This window comes from Drosophila simulans, chromosome 2R (assembly GCF_016746395.2).
Source record: "Drosophila simulans strain w501 chromosome 2R, Prin_Dsim_3.1, whole genome shotgun sequence".
Classification (NCBI taxonomy): domain Eukaryota; kingdom Metazoa; phylum Arthropoda; class Insecta; order Diptera; family Drosophilidae; genus Drosophila; species Drosophila simulans.
The window spans coordinates 12,738,200-12,756,509 of NC_052521.2; the positions used below are offsets into that span (position 1 = coordinate 12,738,200).

The window sequence follows — 18,310 nt, forward strand, 5'->3', positions numbered from 1 at the left end:
TCAAATATGTAAGGCACCAATATGAAAACCATTTATATGAATGATAAATGAAACAAAAAGGAGCACAATTCAAAGTATTAAACCAGTTTATTTGAAAGCAATGACATGGATGGTCATTATACTCTGCTTCCTGGGATATATTGCAGCCCACATAGCGGACATTTCCGTTCAAAACCAGAGCCTCATGGATAACGAGTTACTTCACCTTCTTCTAAAACTGCGAAAGGAGGAGTTTTACGATACATTGCTTGTCTATGGAAAGGATTGTGAATTTCATTCCCTGATTAGAAATGTAGATGTTGCCGTAGTGCTGGTGTCGGATAGCATGAATTTTGATTGGAATTTCAGCAGCCTTACTCTGATACTCAGTTGTGGACCTGACATAGAAAATGGAGGACCTTATAGTACTTCCCTAAAGCTGCAACGGAACAGGAGACTAGTTTTATTAAAAGAAGATTTTCAACCAAGTAATATTTGTAATATATACACACAAAAGGAGCAGTATAACATAGCCTTGGTGAGAGAAAACCTTCACAATTCAAATGTTATATACACATGTCGCTATTTCCAAGATCCTAACGTGGACGAAGTAAATTTATCAGGGATGAAGCCAATCTTTATAGAACAATTCCAAAATATGAAAGGAAAAGCAATAAGAATTGTGCCAGATCTCTTACCACCTCGAGTCATGGTGTACCAGGATGCAAAAGATGGTGAACTGAAGATGATTGGCTATGTGGCAAACTTAATCACTAACTTTGCACAAAAAGTGAACGCCACCTTGCAGCTAGACTTTCTGAAGCCTTCAGCGAGCATCACAGAGATATCAAGAATGGCTAAGGACGATGAGCTTGATATGGGCATTACCTTAGAGGCCTCTTTATATACAGCAAATCTTGAGACGGCGAGCTATCCTTACCTTTTGACATCTTACTGCCTTATGGTTCAGATTCCAGAAAAGTTGCCGTACAATCTAGTTTATGCCCTGATTGTGGATCCTCTCGTCCTGGGAATAATCTTTGTGTTGTTCCTCCTGCTATCTGTCCTGCTAATATATAGCCAGAAAATGTCATGGCAGGACCTGAGCTTGGCCAACATATTACTTAATGATAAGAGCCTGCGAGGTCTCCTGGGCCAATCCTTTCCCTTTCCTCTGAATGCAAGCAAAAAACTGAGGCTGATATTTACCATTATATGCTTTGCAAGCATGATGCTTACCACGATGTACGAAGCCTATCTGCAATCTTTTTTCACGGATCCCCCATCTGAACCGCACATTCGCTCCTTTAAGGACATTGGTAAGCTTCGTCATAAGACTATCATCACCGAAATTGAGGCAAACGTGCTGATTAGGACTAACAATACACAATTTCTGGAAATTCCAAAGAAACACCTATGTATCTATGAGGATTGGAGAGATTGGCTTGCGATGCGTGATACCTTCAACCTTACCTATAACTATTTGGTCACTGAAGACCGTTGGAGCTCCTATGCAGAACAGCAGAAGCTCTTCAAGAAGCCATTGTTCTACTACTCGAATGATCTCTGCTTTTCGCGCATGATATTCTTGTCAATTCCCCTACGTAGGCACCTTCCTTATCGTCATCTCTTCGATGAGCACATGATGCGACAGCAGGAGTTCGGATTAGTGAACTACTGGAAGAGCCACAGCTTCTTCGATATGGTTAGACTTGGTTTAACGCCTCTCAAGGACCTTAGTCAGCCAAAGATGTACAATCCAAGCCTTCTAATGGAGGACATCTCTTGGATAATGAAACTATATCTCGTCGCCATATCGCTTAGTGTTTTCTGCTTTACGTCGGAAATAGGATGGGTAAAGTGGAAACGCTGGCGGGATTCGAGAATTTAAACAAGCCGTACTAACTATCTCTTATCCTCATAAAAGAAGTGAACTGATTTATAGATTCGCGGTGGTTTTTTAAAATTTTATTTGTAGATCACACGCAACCCGCACTCGTTTTGAACTACCTAGAATACTAACACAATTTAAACACAAAAATTGCGTGACACATTGAAAGGATGTAGCCTGGCTGAAATACAAAATTGGCAAAACATACGAGGATTCCAACAGTCGCAATTAGACCATGGATTGGTTGATTATCCTACTTCTTTGCACTGGGAGTGCTTGGGCAAAGCTTTCGGCTGTAATCGGTAACAGTAATCGAGATCTTGAGGATACAATATTGAACCTTCTTCTGATATTGCAATTGGAAAAATTCTTCGACACCCTCTTAGTTTATGGAGATAATTGCACGTTTTCTGCTCTATCCGCAAGATTTCCAGTCTCTTCTGTGCTGGTTTCATCGGGAAGCTCTAATTTTGATTGGAATTACAGCAGTTTAACACTTATTCTAAGTTGTGGCCTTGAAGTCGAAAGGGAGGAGAACTATCGTACACTGATAAAGCTACAAACAAACAGGCGGCTAATTTTCCTACATGAGAATAACCAACCAGAATCTGTATGCGACTACTACGCAAAAAAGGAGCAATATAATATAGCCATGGTGAGAGAAAACTTCCCGCAGTCGGGTATAATATACTCCTGTCGATTATTTCATGACCAAAAATATGAAGAAGTTAATATCCATCATGGCAAAGCCATATTCATAGACCAATTTCGAAACATGCAGGGAGCACCGATCAGAACGATCACCGACAACTTAGCACCACGATCCATGGCAACAGAGGACCCGATTACTGGCGAGAAGAAGTGGATTGGCTTCGTGGCCAATTTGCTGAACAACTTCATTGAAAAGGTAAACGCAACCTTGGCCATGCAATCCCAATTGGCCGAGGTGGAGGGTAAAATTTTCTTTGTGAATATCTCGAAGTGGACTGCAAACGATCTGCTGGATATCGGGATGAGCGTGGACACAATGTGGGAAATGAGAAACTTCGATACGTTCACGTATCCCTATTTGATGTGCTCTTATTGCTTCATGGTGCCACTTCCGGATAAGATTCCCTACAACGAGGTGTACGGGGTGATCATAGATCCCGGTGTCCTGACCTTGCTCTTTCTTATTTTCTGCACCTTCTCGACTCTGCTGATCTACATCCAAAAGAGGTCCTTGAGTCTGACCAGTGTTCTGATGAACGATATGTGCTTGAGGGGCTTCCTGTGTCAGCCATTTCCGTTTCCACTTCAATGCAGCAGAAAACTGAAGCTAATGTGCTTGCTTCTGTGCTTTGCTAGTCTAATGACCACCACAATGTATGGAGCATATTTAAAAGCCTTCTTGTACAGTCCACCACCACAGCCGATGATGCGCACATTTAGCGATTTGGAACGATCCAGGTACAAGATTGCCATGAACTGGGCCGAGATGGATATGCTGAGATTCGAGAACAATCGAATCCTTCCGCACGTGAGCAACGAGCGGGTTGAAATCATCAAGGACTACCATGAATTTGTTAAGTTGCGGGAGTCCTTCAATAGCAACTATGTCTTTCCGGTAACCAGTGTGCGCTGGGGCACTTACGATGAGCAGCAAAAGCTCTTATTTAATCCCGTATTCTATTACTCCGAGAATATCTGCCTTAGTAGCGACAACATTCTTAGCTTTCCGATCAGACGCCACCTGCCGTATCGCAATCTCTTCGAGGAACACATCCTGCGGCAGAAGGAGTTTGGGTTGCTGAATCACTGGATCGATCACAGCTTCTTGGATATGTTGAGGCTAGAACTGACACCACATACGGACATGAGTGAGCCTTCAGTGGAACTCGCCATCGAGGTGGATGATCTCTACTGGATTCTGGGCTTGTACGCCTTGTCACTGGGCATCTGTTGCTGTTGCTTTGCACTGGAGATTCTGGGATCTTCAAGTCGCTGGAATCGCTTTAAGCTATATATTTCAAAAATCTTTACAAATTAAATCTGTATCTCGCTTACTTTTATTAAAGCTTTAAAGCTAACGATTATAATCTAAAGAGAACTAAAGATATTATTAATTAATAGGTATCAATTTATTTACTCGTTGTAAAAAATAGTTGACAGCGGTGGGAGTTGGGGAATAAGCTGGGCGTTGTTCAAAACCATAAACAAAAGAGAAACATTTAGTTTCTGAAGTCTATGACTTTTTTAATACAACCGGTAATTTCCCAATCACGAGTTGTAAACTGCCCCCAGTAGCATGTTAACACAATATGAAAAACATGAAAAGTGCATGCCAGTTCAACTTTTAATCTATATTTACAGAACAAAATGCCAGGGAAGCACAGGACTTGCCACAGTTAAACAGAAACCATGGCGTGGCTTATTATCCTTCTTCTCTGCGCTGGGAATTCAAGTGCACGATATCTGGATTATATTCATAAAAGTAACCCACACTTGGAGGATAGAGTCTTTAGTCTACTCGTGAGATTACAATTGGAGGAGTTCTATGACACACTGCTTCTCTATGGAGAGGATTGTGTTTTTCATTCATCATTTCGGCGCTTGAATGTATCCACAGTGCTCGTGTCCTCGGGCAGCTACAACTTTGATTGGAACTTCAGCAGCCAAACCCTGATACTAAGTTGTAGTCCTGAAGATGAAAACGAAACGAACTACAACACGCTCGCGAAATTGCAAAGAAACAGAAGGTTAGTTTATATACGAGGCAACATTCAACCGCAATCGGTGTGCGAAAGATATTTACAGAAGGAACAATACAACATAGCTACGATAACAGAAGACTTTGATAAGTCAAAAACTGTCTATGCGTGTCGCCACTTTAAAGATCCCAATATCGAGGAAATCAGTTTACTGGATAGTAAGCCAGTTTTTATAGAACAGTTCCGCAATATGTACGGAAAATCCATCCGAGCAGTGGCAGATTTCTTATCTCCGCGTTCGATGCTTTATGTGGATCCAAAGACCGGTGATATGAAGACAACTGGCTATGTGGCCAATTTGGTTAACACTTTTGCTGAGAGAGTAAATGCTACCTTGGAACTAGAAGTCTTGACCAACAAATTGATAGTAAAGGAAATTTTAGGTTTGGTGGAGGACGAACAGCTGGACATCGGGATCACCCTAGAATCCTCATTTCGAATGACATTCATAGAAATTTCCAGTTATCCGTACATTCTGACATCGTACTGCCTTATGGTTCAGGTTCCAGCAAAGTTGCCGTACAATTTGGTATATGCCATGATAATAGATCCGATCGTCCTGGGAATGATCTTTGTGTTGTTCCTCCTGCTATCTGTCCTGCTAATATATAGCCAGAAAATGTCATGGCAGGACCTGAGCTTGGCCAACATATTACTTAATGATAAGAGCCTGCGAGGTCTCCTGGGCCAATCCTTTCCCTTTCCTCTGAATGCTAGCAAAAAACTGAGGCTGATATTTACCATTCTATGCTTTGCAAGCATTATGCTTACCACGATGTACGAAGCCTACTTGCAATCCTTTTTTACGAACCCGCCATCAGAACCAGAAATCTGCTCATTCCAAGATGTTGGTAGCTATAACCGAAGAATTGCAATGCCAGCACTGGAGATTAATGGTTTAATCAAGACCAATAATTCACATTTCCGAGAAATTGATGTGGATGATTTAGAAATTTTTGATAATTTGCCGGAGTGTTATGAGCAGCGCGATGCCTTCAACCTGAGCTACAACTATGTGGTAACTGGAGACCGCTGGAGATCCTACGCGGAGCAGCAGACGCTCTTCAAGGAGCCAGTCTTCTATTTTGCCAGGGACTTGTGCTTCTCCAGACTGATCTTCTTGTCGGTTCCTCTGCGCAGACGCCTGCCATATCGTCATCTCTTCGATGAACACATGATGCAGCAGCACGAATTCGGTTTTGTGAACTATTGGATGAGCCACAGCTTCTTCGATATGGTGAGACTTGGTCTAACGTCACTCAAGGATCTAAGTAGGCCATTAGCGTACACTCCAAGCCTATTAATGGATGACATCTCGTGGATAATGAAAATCTATTTGGCTGCAATTGTACTTTGCGTTTTCTGCTTCTTGTTGGAAATAGGAGTGGACAAGTGGAAGTGGAAGCGCTGGAAGAAATTCCGAAATTTACGAATTCTAAACACCTGTTAAACTTATTTCATTCCCCCAATAAATTTTGTGAATCGAAAGAGTTTCTTAATTTAGCTGACCAATCGGAATTAAATTAAAAATGTTCGTTTAATGAGCACAATAAAATACTTTATTACAAAAAACTGGCACAAAAAAATCTATATTAATGAAGAAGGGTAAAAAACAAACATATTTATATATAAGAATACAAGTTTCATATTAGTAATTTAAAGTTAGTAAATGCTTTCATTTTAGGATTGGAAATAGGCACAAAGATCGTTCATCGTAACATAACAATAAATTTAATTTAATCAAAAGAAATGTTTTATGAAAATATATCAAATCAGATTGGGAGTCAACTGCTAGTCCGGTAAAGTAAATTAAGACATTTAAACTATTCTATTTGCTCACACACGAAATGGAGGTGTTTCCAGCCACCCACTAATTAACTAAACTTTGGGGTGTGCTCTGAACTTTTAGTCATGTCAACACAAAACGTGAGACACGAGAATTGCATGACCCGCCAACACTTTTGGGCCAATTCAAAGGCGTGTTGGGTACAAAATGTGATGAATGCACAAGAATTCCATTAGTCACATTAGCACCATGGTTTGGCTTATAATCATTCTTCTCTGCCTTGGAAATTCCAGGGCTCACATTTTGGATGTCACCAATAACAGTCATCTAGACTTTGAGTACAGATTGTTTGACCTTCTTCAAAGATTACAATTCGAGAAGTCCTACGACACCCTTTTAATTTACGGAGAGGATTGTGCCATTCCTTCTCTATTTGAAAGATTGCAAGTTCCTGCAGTGCTGGTGTCCTCGGGCAGCACCAACTTTGATTGGAATTTCAGCAGCCTAACACTGATACTAAGTTGTAATTTCCAGGACGAGAGGGAAGAAAATTATCGAACACTGATGAAGCTGCAAATTAGCAGGCGCCTAATCATTCTGAAAGGACATATAAAACCCGAGTCTGTGTGTGATTTCTATTCTAAAAAGGAGCAACATAATGTAGCCATGGTGAAGGAAAACTTCTATCAGCTTGAAGTGGTATACTCATGTCGCCTATTTCAAGATCAAAACTATGAAAAACTGAATCTCTTCGATGGCCAGTCGATTTACAAAGATCAATTTCGAAATATGCATGGAGCACCAATAAGAACACTATCTGATAAGGAGCCACCCCGAACCATACCATATATTGATAGTAAGACCGGCGAAGAAAAGTTTAAGGGCTATGTGGGCATGTTGATAAGCCAATTCGTTAAGAAGGTTAATGCCACTATGAAAATACGGGAGGATTTGATCAAGGACGACGAGGAAGTATCTTTTGTGGACATTACGAATTTTACCTCGAATGACATTCTGGACATTGGTATATGCGAGGCTAGGACACTTGAAATGTCGAACTACGACGCCATCTCGTATCCGTACCTAATGAGTTCGTACTGTTTCATGGCTCCACTGCCGGATTCGTTGCCATTTAGTGACGTCTACATGGCGATTGTGGCACCAAGTATCCTGATAATGTTCTTAATAATGTTCTGCATATGCTCCGTGCTAATTATCTACATACAGGAAAGATCATATCGTAGTCTGAGCATCCGTCGTGTCCTGATGAACGACATCTGTTTGAGGGGATTTTTGGCTCAGCCATTTCCTTTTCCCCGCCAATCCAACAGAAAACTTAAACTGATATTCATGCTGGTCTGCTTTTCCAGTTTAATCTCCACCACAATGTATACGGCATATCTACAGGCCTTCTTATGGGGTCCTCCCATCGAACCGCGTCTGACCTCATTTGATGATGTAAAAAAGTCTAGGTACACGATGGCCATTAACATCTACGAAACAGAGTTCCTGGAGGCCCTGAACGTGAGCCTGGACGACGTGGAGATCTATGACTACGGCAAATTCTCTAAGCTGCGAAGCACCTTTAATACCAATTATTTATTTCCGGTGACGGCCCTGCAGTGGTTCACCATCAACGAGGAACAGAAACTCTTCAAGTACAAAATCTTCTACTACTGTGATGCCTTCTGTCTCAATCAGTTTGATATATTAAGTATTCCTATAAGACGGCACTTGCCCTATCGCGATATCTTCGAAGAGCACATGCAGCGCCAGAAGGAGTTTGGGTTAACTAAGTACTGGATCGATCAGAGCTATAGGGATATGATAAAAGCAAATCTCACGACATTCAAAGATTTCAGTCCGCCCCTCGAGAACGATTACATAGAAGTACACAATCTCTACTGGGTTTTCACCATGTATTTCGTTGGGATGGGCATGGGTCTATGTTTTTTTATCTTTGAGATTCTAAGACCTCTGAGATACTGGAGAAACTGCAAAATCAAATGCGAATATTGCTATGCATTCTTAAAAAATTTAGCTAAGTAAGCTGTAATACCTTATTCTTATAAAATTCATGTGCACTCTGGCACAGATGTCGTAAATTTGGTACATTATGTATTAAATTGTTCAGCACACAGAAAATATTTTCTTAAATACCAAAACAAATTTATAACAATTATTTCACTCAATAAATGCATATGGCACCACTGAAAACATTTCTTTTATATATCACCTAAAAACGGTGATCCTGCAGAAAGGATAATGGGGTTTTCGGCTTTCAACCATTGTCCTATTTTAAAATAAAATTATTTTTGCACAACTGATTCTTCATTTAAGCGGGAATAGTGGCACCTCCATATTTTACCATGCCCATATTTGTACGGTCGGATGGTGATTTCATAGATCTTATCAAAGAAACTAGAATAGCCTTGTATTCTTATACTAAAGTAAATAAAATGTCAGAGGCGTTGATAAAAATTGAGACATTAAAATACTATTCTTTTGTCGACTCCACGAAATGTATGTATTTTTAACGCAACTACAAATTAAGTGGGCCATTAGGTACACCTTTAACATTTGGCCTTGTTAACACAATATGGAAAACATACAAATAGCATGCCTGATCGACATTCACTGGTCGTTTAAAGTACAAAATATAATGTTCGCTTCGGAAATGCAATAGTAACTCTTGCACCATGGTACGGATTATTATAATTTTGCTTTGCCTTGGATATACAAAGGCTCGGATCTTGGATGCGACCAATACCAATCATACAGATTTAGAGGAACGACTTCTGAGCCTTCTTCTAAGATTGCAACAGGAGCAATTCTTCAACACCCTATTAATTTATGGAGAAGATTGCGCGTTTAGCTCTTTGTCAAGGAGATTGCAAGTCCCCACAATATTGGTTTCTTCGGGTAGCACCAGCTTTGAATGGAATTACAGTAGCCTAGCACTTATTCTCACCTGTGAGTTTCAAGCCGAGAGGGAGGAGAACTATCAAACTCTGAAGAAGCTGCAAATGAACAGGCGACTGATCCTTCTGAATGGAAATATAAGACCGGACGCCGTATGCGACTTCTATTCTAAGAAGGATCAATACAATATAGCCATGGTGAAAAACAACTTCCATCAGGTCGGGATTATATACGCCTGTCGGCTATTTCAGGAAAGAAACTATGAAAAAGTATATCTATTCGAGAGTAATCCAATATATGTAGACCAATTTCGGAATATGCAAGGAGCAATGCTCAAATCAATCACATTCAACCTGATTCCTGGATCTATGGCATACAGGGATCCCAAAACTGGCCAAGAGAAATATATTGGATATGTAGCCAATTTATTGAATAATTTTGTTGAGAAAGTTAATGCTACCTTGGATATGCAGGTGAAATTGCATGAAACTGGAAAGAAAACATCTTTTTACAATATTACGAAATGGGCTGCGGAAGATCTCGTGGATATTGGCATGAGCTACGCCGCCTACTTTGAAATGACCAACTTCGACACGATCTCATATCCGTACTTGATGACATCAACTTGTTTTATGGTTCCCCTTCCGGACATGATGCCCTATAGTGAGATCTACATGGGGATTGTGGATCCACCAGTTCTGGTAGTGCTCATTGCCATATTTTGTATTTTCTCAGTCATGCTGAACTACATCAAGCAAAGCTCGTGGCGTAGTCTGAGCCTTGTTAATGTTCTGATGAACGATATCTGTTTGAGGGGATTTTTGGCTCAGCCCTTTCCATTTCCCCGTCACTCCAACAGAAAACTGAAACTGATTTCCATGCTCGTTTGCTTCTTCAGTGTAATCACCACCACAATGTACACGTCGTACCTGCAGTCCTTCATGTGGGGTCCTCCTATCGATCCAAAGATGTGTTCCTTTGCCGATCTAGAGAATTTCAGGTACAAGCTGGCCATACGACGGTACGATATAGAGCTGCTGCGACCGTTTAACGTGAGCATGGATCATGTGGAGATATTCGATGAGTCCAACCAACTGGAAAACTTGCGAGACTCCTTCGATGACAACTATATGTACCCGATGAGCGCCTTGAGTTGGATTGCCTTCAAGGAGCAACAGAAGCTTTTCGCATTCCCACTGTTTTACTATTCAGAGAAACTCTGTCTGAAACCCATCAGTTTTTTTAGTTTCCCCATAAGACGGCACTTGCCCTATCGCGATCTCTTTGAGGAACATATGATGCAACAAAATGAGTTCGGCTTATCGAAGTACTGGATCGATCGGAGCTTCTCGGATATGGTAAAACTAAAACTGACAACCATGAAGGATTTCAGTCCACCTCGGTTGGATGATTATATCGAAGTAAGCGATCTCTCCTGGGTTTTTGGCATGTACTTCACCGGACTGGGCATCAGTTGCTGTTGCTTTGGATTGGAGCTACTGGGATTACCAAGTTGGACGCGACGCTTAAGGCTAACCAATTGGCTTAGGGTTAGAAATTAAATCGTATATCCTAATAGATATTTATCAGTTTTGAAATCGCAATGTTTGCACCATAGTTAAATAAAAAGATTCGCTAGCATGGCTAAACTCACTCTGCTCAACCTTCGCCAAAAGCCATAAAGCAAACAAAGAAATGTTGAATTGGGATTAGCCACCTCCGCACAATAAATGATAGCGGATATGGAGAAGCAGCGGTTATTGTTGGCGCTGTTATTCAAATGTATCCGAATCATCACATCGGAGGTTGCGAACATTGAGACAATGCTCAATTTTGGATGTTGATCGATACGCGATATTGATTTTGATGTGGTTTTAAGAGACAATCGGCCCTATCTGTGTATATCTGCGATGCGATTGTGAAAACCCCGCGTATGAAAATGTGCATTCCATCAGGTATGATGAGGCGACCGAATGAACTGGTCAAATATTTGATGACATCTCACATAATTGGCTCTTACATAAATACTACCATAAACAGTCCACAATGCGGGTGTCTCAGCAGGAACCGGGGATTATGCAAAACCCCAACTGGCTACCGCCATAAAACCGCCTTAGTTTGTGCTCATTCGGATGGATATTTGTGCATATACGATCCGGAATCATAATTTGGTTCGTTACTTTGGCGCCACTTTTGACGCGTGCTGATTGGACCTAGGGCACTGGAATTGAAATTGGAATCCGATTTGGCGATGGGGATGGGGCATTGGGTAACCGGTTAACCCCCAAGCGATGTAGTGGGTGAGACAATGGGTTGGCATTGTCATGGCCAAGCCAGTATCGTGAAATCTTTCACTTTCGATTTAGTTGTAAACGAAGTTCCCCTTTTTAAAATCGCTCGAACTGGATCATAAATCACGCTGGAAAACGTATGATAATGTGGCATCATTACGCTTCCCAGGCGGATCAATTTGTCATGGGAAGTCGTGGACTTGCTCCAGCTCTGATCCGACATAATCCTATCAGAGCCGATCCGATCAGATCCGACCGACCTGTGCTCATCCTCTGGCACTGACGAAACCCCAACGCAATCATCGGAATTACCCAACCTTTTGACATTTGCAAGGCTTTCGAAGCGAAACGAAAGTAGCAGATAGACCCAACCGTAATCCGTAAAATCTATGGCAGACATTTTTCAATTGCAATCCCAAATCCCAATTCTGTTATTATCCGCCGTTGACTGCCCATTTCCATTGATGGATGGTGATCGTTAGTCGACCATTTCTTGGCTGCCTGTGTGATCTTCAGGGTCATTTAGATTTAATAGATTTCTGTGGCCCGAGTCATTATGGCAGGCACCTTAACCGCAGTCGTCGACTCACATGTGGAACAATGTCTGTTAGTGGTTAAATTGTTTTTGGCCCTTTTCTTTTATTGTACGCGCTTTAATGAGACCTCGTTGGGGGCTTCAGCCGCACTCATTATTGAATAGAGTAATTTTAAAAAATTATTTATCGAGCACTTCTGCTATTTACACAAAAACATATTTGCGGACTCTTGAAGGGGGGCCGCGTTTTTCAATCCGGTTGCGGCTCATAACACTTAAGAGCCAACTAATTCGCCCTCGGGCCATTAAACATTTCACAAATGTGCTGAAAATGCATAATTTTCGGTGGCGATAATAAAAGAGTATTTCAAATTTAAGAGGTGTTAATTTTTTCGACCGAAGAAACTAATCTGTTTCAATGCCGGATTCGCTGCATTTTTACAAACTAGTATTTTAAGGTCGCACACAAAATGAAATTCCAAAATCTCGTCTGGCTCCACGTCGTACGTATCTATGTATATGCATATATCTCCCCCTTTTGCTCCATCTTTCTTTATTTTTTCGGCAACTAAAACAAAGGCCCCATCCCACTGAGCCCCGGCCAGAGAGTAACTTATTTCCTTCCTAGTTTTTGTCGCTCAAAGCCATTAGGGAGTTTTAGCGGAGATTGGCAAAACAGTTGCCACCTTTCAGCGACTCAACGGTTGCTTCCCACAACTCCGAAACTCCAATTACCATGGCTGTGGAGCACTTTGAACTTTAATTTAGCTGCTGGGTCGCCAATCTGGTGGCCGGTGGCGCCTCCCGCAGCGACACCAATGCGTATACGTAACGTATTAATTATGCGTCCCAAGAGCTCACTTAAAAACAGCAACTGGCACTTTGGAGTCGTACGTTAATTAGCCAAATTAATCACAGACCCCAACGAAATGGGGCCAATCTTGTTGGCATCAATTCGAAGCATTACAAAATGAAAGTTGCGATGAGAACCAATCTCAATTAGAATTCAAATGAGATTTAAACAAGCCACCAGAGACAAATTCCACTGGCAACATGTGGTGCTTGGTTGCATGTTCCGACCAAGAGGCGTAGCAACAAGTTTTTAATGGGAAACCCATTTGTTGCCCCTTAACAACAAATGAACATGCCATTTGTGCATTAAGTGCCGGCCAAGGTGTCAAGTGCGACAGTCAGTCGGTCAGTCCCTTTCGTTTTCAACGGTACTCGAGGGCAGGAAGCTTTGTGATTTAAATTTCCGCTTTTTTCGCAATTGATGTGACAACTATGTGGCTTGGCATGCTTGTTGGTTATAAATTATAATTATTAGTTTTATACTCACACATTAAATTGTGTACAATCTAAACGGCAGACACTGCTCCCGATAGTATATCATTATAAATTACTATTATGCGCATAGTTACTATGTCTTACGAAGAACTAATCGGCTTTAATAATGCAATTTAGGATTAGTTCTTATACAAATAAATATACAAATCATAAACTAAATTATAAAAAAAAATGTTTGTCAGACTGTTAAAAATTTAAAGATTTCTTGTATCCAAATTTGTTTAAAAAAAATGTCCAAGCATGCTTGCAACCAATAGAGATTTTCTTAATATAAAATTGTCAAATTTTTTTAAGGAAATGTATTTTGTTGTTTAAGCACCTTATCATACTTATAAAACCAGTTTAAAAGACACTGGTATACGTATAAGACATTTTTGGAACGTGGTCTAAGTCTTTGCTAAAAGTTATTTACATCTGCTTAAAGGTTACCGAAGCACAAAAATGTAAAATTTTGCCAAAAAACAAAAATATATGAGCAAGTTTTCTTTAAAATATAATCACAAATCTGGGTTAATGAAATAAAATTTTCTGTTTAAGTCTACAGGAAAAACGAAAGAATTAAATATAATTTTGTACTTTTTCACTTTGTTTTACATTTGTGTTCTGCTACTACCGAGATTGTACGAATAATAAGAACTATTATGATAAATATATTATATTGAAGTAATAACAGTGAACTATAAGTTTTCAAGCAATGCCCACTGTGGCAGTGCTGCAAAGCGCCGACTTAACAGCTGTTGCTGCAAAAGTACCACAAAATGCACTAACGCTTGAAGCAACAGCGTATAGAAAACATGCCCGAGTAAGTTTTCGTTGTTTTTTATTGTTGTTGTGTTTCATTTGTTGTTGTGGCAGTCGCGCTTAGAATTAATATTGCCATTTAGTCTAGTTTAAGCCACTCCACAAAGCGGCGGTGCGCGGCGCTCAACGGAAAGCGGGAAGAAACTGGAATTGTGGTATTGTGGGCGAACCGAGAAGCCACGAATCATACTTACAAAGTGTCTGGATTTTTCGCCAGCGAATCGGAGTTAAATGATCGAGTAGCGGGTAAAATCGGACAGCGGACGCACACGATCCGATCCGCAGAGCCAGATTGGAGTGGAGAAGTGAAGCTAGTGCTACCTCAGAATCCCAGATACCAGCAGTCCCAGTCAAAAGATATTTTAAGCCAACATGCTGCCTCGGTTCCGTTCCTTTTACGGCAAGCTGATCATTTTCATCCTAGTCGCCCTCTGCTTCATCCTCTACAGCAAGGTGCAGCAGAATGGTTCACCAGAGGAGCCACCTGTGGCGCCACTCGTCCGGGCGGCCGCTCTGCGAGGTCATGGGCGCGAGCGCTTCGAGGCGTATAGCGACAGTTTAAACGAGATAGCCCGACCCGCCACCCAGTCGCCGTATGAACAAATCATCCAACTCGATCTTCAGAAGCAGAAGGCGGGACTCGGCGAACAGGGCGTGGCAGTGCATCTTTCCGGTGCCGCCAAGGAACGAGGCGATGAGATCTACAAGAAGATTGCCCTCAACGAGGAGCTAAGCGAGCAGTTGACCTACAACCGGAGTGTCGGTGACCACCGGAATCCACTGTGCGCCAAACAACGCTTCGATTCTGAGTCCCTGCCCACCGCCAGTGTGGTCATCATCTTCTTCAACGAACCCTACTCCGTGCTGCTGAGGACCGTGCACAGCACGCTGAGCACCTGCAACGAGAAGGCCCTCAAGGAGATCATTCTGGTGGATGACGGTAGCGACAACGTGGAACTGGGCGCCAAGCTGGACTACTATGTTCGCACGCGGATTCCCGCGGGGAAGGTCACCATTCTGCGTCTCAAGAACCGGTGAGTTAAAGCCACAAGGTGTCTGACCTATAAAAGTCGAACTGCCGTTACTCTAACTAAGAACGAATGTATCTGAAATAGCTGTTTGCGCCAGAGACTTCAGAAAAAGGTGTTCGGTTTTTCCCAATCTTGAATGGAAAGAATACGTGAGCTATTACCGCAAGATAAAAAGAAATTGAAATGAATTCCAGAGAAATTGTGTTTTTATAGGCCAAATTATAGAAATTCAAACTTGTTTATATGATAAAGTGTTCATCTACTTCAGTACTTTAAAAACCCTCAAGAAATTATAGACTTGATTAGTGGCGAATATAGTAGTTATACTTGCTCATTCACTTTCAATACGACCTTTGGCATATGCAAATACGAGGTGTTAAACCTAAAGCATGCTTTCGTGTTTTTTGAGATACAATTCGAAGCATCTATCTCATTAGTTTAGCTATGAATTTCTTAAATAAGAACTTGCATATTAAAAATCGAAATAAAGTGTATATACAAGTTTCTTAATTATTGTTCATAAGTGCAACAATGCATAAAAGGTGAAAATTTGACACCTAGATAATTTCCATTATGGCCTATGGGCTAGGAAAAGTTCAGTAATTTGGCTAATCGAAACGCTGACGACTTGGACTCATTTGAATAACTTGTTTGCCATGTCAGTTGCGCATGGAGCATCTTCTTTTTGGCCAGAACCGACAAACGCTCAAAAAACCAAAAACTAAAAACCGAAAAAAATGAAGAGAAAACCAGTTCGTCAAGTTACGATTATGTGTGTTGGGCTTGACTTTTTGTAACTCCCAGACTCGGTTTCTGCGTGCATTACACTCGTCAGCCCGTGAGCTTTGCAGACTTTCGGATGACTTCACGCGGTGGATGCCATGTAGGTTGGTGTTAATCGTGCTTGGCAGACGATCGAAGGTTTTCGAATGACCCAATAAATTTGTTTTGTTTTGCCCTTCACATAGCTAAAGAAAGTTTTCGCCCGTCTCTTTGCAGATTGGGTTTGATTCGTGCCCGATTGGCTGGAGCGCGAATCGCCACGGGGGATGTGCTCATCTTCCTGGACGCCCATTGCGAGGGTAACATTGGCTGGTGCGAGCCACTCCTGCAGCGCATCAAGGAGTCGCGGACTAGCGTGCTGGTGCCCATTATCGATGTCATCGATGCCAACGACTTCCAGTACAGCACAAATGGCTACAAATCCTTCCAGGTCGGCGGATTCCAGTGGAATGGCCACTTTGACTGGATCAATCTGCCGGAGCGGGAGAAGCAGCGCCAGCGACGCGAGTGCAGGCAGGAGCGGGAGATCTGTCCAGCATACAGTCCCACCATGGCCGGCGGACTGTTTGCCATAGATCGACGCTACTTCTGGGAAGTGGGCAGCTACGACGAACAAATGGACGGTTGGGGTGGTGAGAACCTGGAGATGTCCTTCCGCATCTGGCAGTGCGGCGGCACCATCGAGACTATTCCTTGCTCCCGCGTTGGACACATATTCCGCGATTTCCATCCTTACAAGTAAGCAAAAGGAACTAGTATTATACTTATAATTTACTACTATTATATTAACTATATTAACTTTATTGTCATCTCCCATTATCTTTTGCTGTATTATAATGAACTCATTTAAATTCTTTATAGATTCCCCAACGATCGCGATACACACGGTATTAATACTGCCCGCATGGCTCTGGTTTGGATGGATGAGTACATCAACATATTTTTCCTCAACCGGCCGGATCTGAAGTTCCACGCGGACATTGGAGATGTCACCCACCGAGTAATGCTGCGCAAGAAGCTCCGCTGCAAGAGCTTCGAGTGGTACCTGAAGAACATCTATCCGGAGAAGTTTGTGCCCACCAAGGACGTGCAGGGATGGGGCAAGGTGCACGCCGTGAATGCTAACATATGTCTGGACGATTTGCTGCAGAACAACGAAAAGCCCTATAACGCCGGCTTATACCCATGCGGCAAGGTGTTGCAGAAGTCTCAGCTATTCTCCTTCACCAACACAAATGTTCTGCGCAACGAGCTGAGCTGTGCAACAGTACAGCACAGCGAGTCCCCACCATACCGGGTGGTGATGGTGCCCTGCATGGAGAATGATGAGTTCAACGAGCAGTGGCGATACGAGCACCAGCACATCATTCACAGCAACACGGGCATGTGTCTGGATCACCAGGGACTCAAGAGTCTAGACGACGCCCAGGTGGCGCCTTGCGATCCCCACAGCGAATCCCAACGATGGACCATTGAACACTGAGGAGATAAGGTGTAGCGGGGAAATGGGTTGGGGACCAAAGCAACTGAGAGATACTGACTAACGCCGACTGAACGGAACTCGAATTCAAATTAGAACAACCCTTTGTAAATACCTAAATCGAATCCTAGAATTATATATTTTGTGTACACAAATCGTGTATATTAAGAAGAGACGTGGTAGCTAGTGCAAATCAAAACGAATGGAATCAAATCAAAATAGGAAACCAGCAAATCAAACGCAAACGAGTCATTTGGAAAGCTAATAACAATTAACTGTGTGTTGTGTCCTTTGTGTGTATAAATATAAATAGAGCAAGTTGTAAGAATAGAGAGTCGAACCATCCTATGTAAATGATATAGTCGCCATGTGATCGTGTAAGGATGTAAGGCAGGGTGTGGAACGATTGCATTCCATGGCCAGGGATTCAACAAGGAGCTCTCCTGCGTGAGAGCATCCAGCAATAACCAACTATGTAAACTGTAAACTAAAAGTGTTGTAAGCATTTATCTACTAACATAACCATTTTGCCATTTGTTTTCATGAATAAAAAAACTTCCGACTGGAGGATGTACATCTTCAAACGAACCATTAGTAGCCTCTGCCTTGGGTCGAAGGTGCTGGGCCAACAAAATGTAACCAGTTAGTAGCAGTCAAGGCCGAGTTCAGCGTTAATATCGCAGTGGCCGCTTGTTGACCCAGCAGCTACAGGTC

General features: G+C 42.0%; 6 protein-coding genes across 6 annotated transcripts; all 6 read left to right on the forward strand.

Moving 5' to 3' along the window:
- The first annotated feature begins 100 nt into the window (after positions 1-100).
- LOC27209173 lies at positions 101-1,875 on the forward strand. The gene has a single exon (XM_016184658.3). The coding sequence runs from the start codon at positions 101-103 to the stop codon at positions 1,868-1,870; it is 1,770 nt and encodes a 589-aa protein (XP_016027774.1). The 3' UTR covers positions 1,871-1,875.
- A 770-nt stretch (positions 1,876-2,645) lies between these two features.
- On the forward strand, positions 2,646-3,899 carry LOC27208171. Its single transcript, XM_016183783.1, has one exon. The coding sequence runs from the start codon at positions 2,646-2,648 to the stop codon at positions 3,897-3,899; it is 1,254 nt and encodes a 417-aa protein (XP_016027775.1).
- Positions 3,900-4,270: 371 nt separating this feature from the next.
- On the forward strand, positions 4,271-6,119 carry LOC27207055. Its single transcript, XM_016182806.3, has one exon. It carries the CDS (start codon positions 4,271-4,273, stop codon positions 6,068-6,070), a length of 1,800 nt encoding a protein of 599 aa, XP_016027776.1. The 3' UTR covers positions 6,071-6,119.
- A 536-nt stretch (positions 6,120-6,655) lies between these two features.
- LOC27207345 lies at positions 6,656-8,455 on the forward strand. The gene has a single exon (XM_016183045.3). It carries the CDS (start codon positions 6,656-6,658, stop codon positions 8,453-8,455), a length of 1,800 nt encoding a protein of 599 aa, XP_016027777.3.
- A 596-nt stretch (positions 8,456-9,051) lies between these two features.
- On the forward strand, positions 9,052-10,890 carry LOC6734624. The gene has a single exon (XM_016168147.2). It carries the CDS (start codon positions 9,106-9,108, stop codon positions 10,888-10,890), a length of 1,785 nt encoding a protein of 594 aa, XP_016027778.1. The 5' UTR covers positions 9,052-9,105.
- Positions 10,891-14,208: 3,318 nt separating this feature from the next.
- Positions 14,209-18,184, forward strand: LOC6734625 (polypeptide N-acetylgalactosaminyltransferase 1). Its single transcript, XM_016168148.3, has 4 exons — positions 14,209-14,303; positions 14,386-15,336; positions 16,333-16,854; positions 16,978-18,184. The coding sequence occupies exons 2-4, from the start codon at positions 14,675-14,677 to the stop codon at positions 17,597-17,599; spliced, it is 1,806 nt and encodes a 601-aa protein (XP_016027779.2). The 5' UTR covers positions 14,209-14,303; positions 14,386-14,674; the 3' UTR covers positions 17,600-18,184.
- The last annotated feature ends 126 nt before the right edge of the window (positions 18,185-18,310 follow it).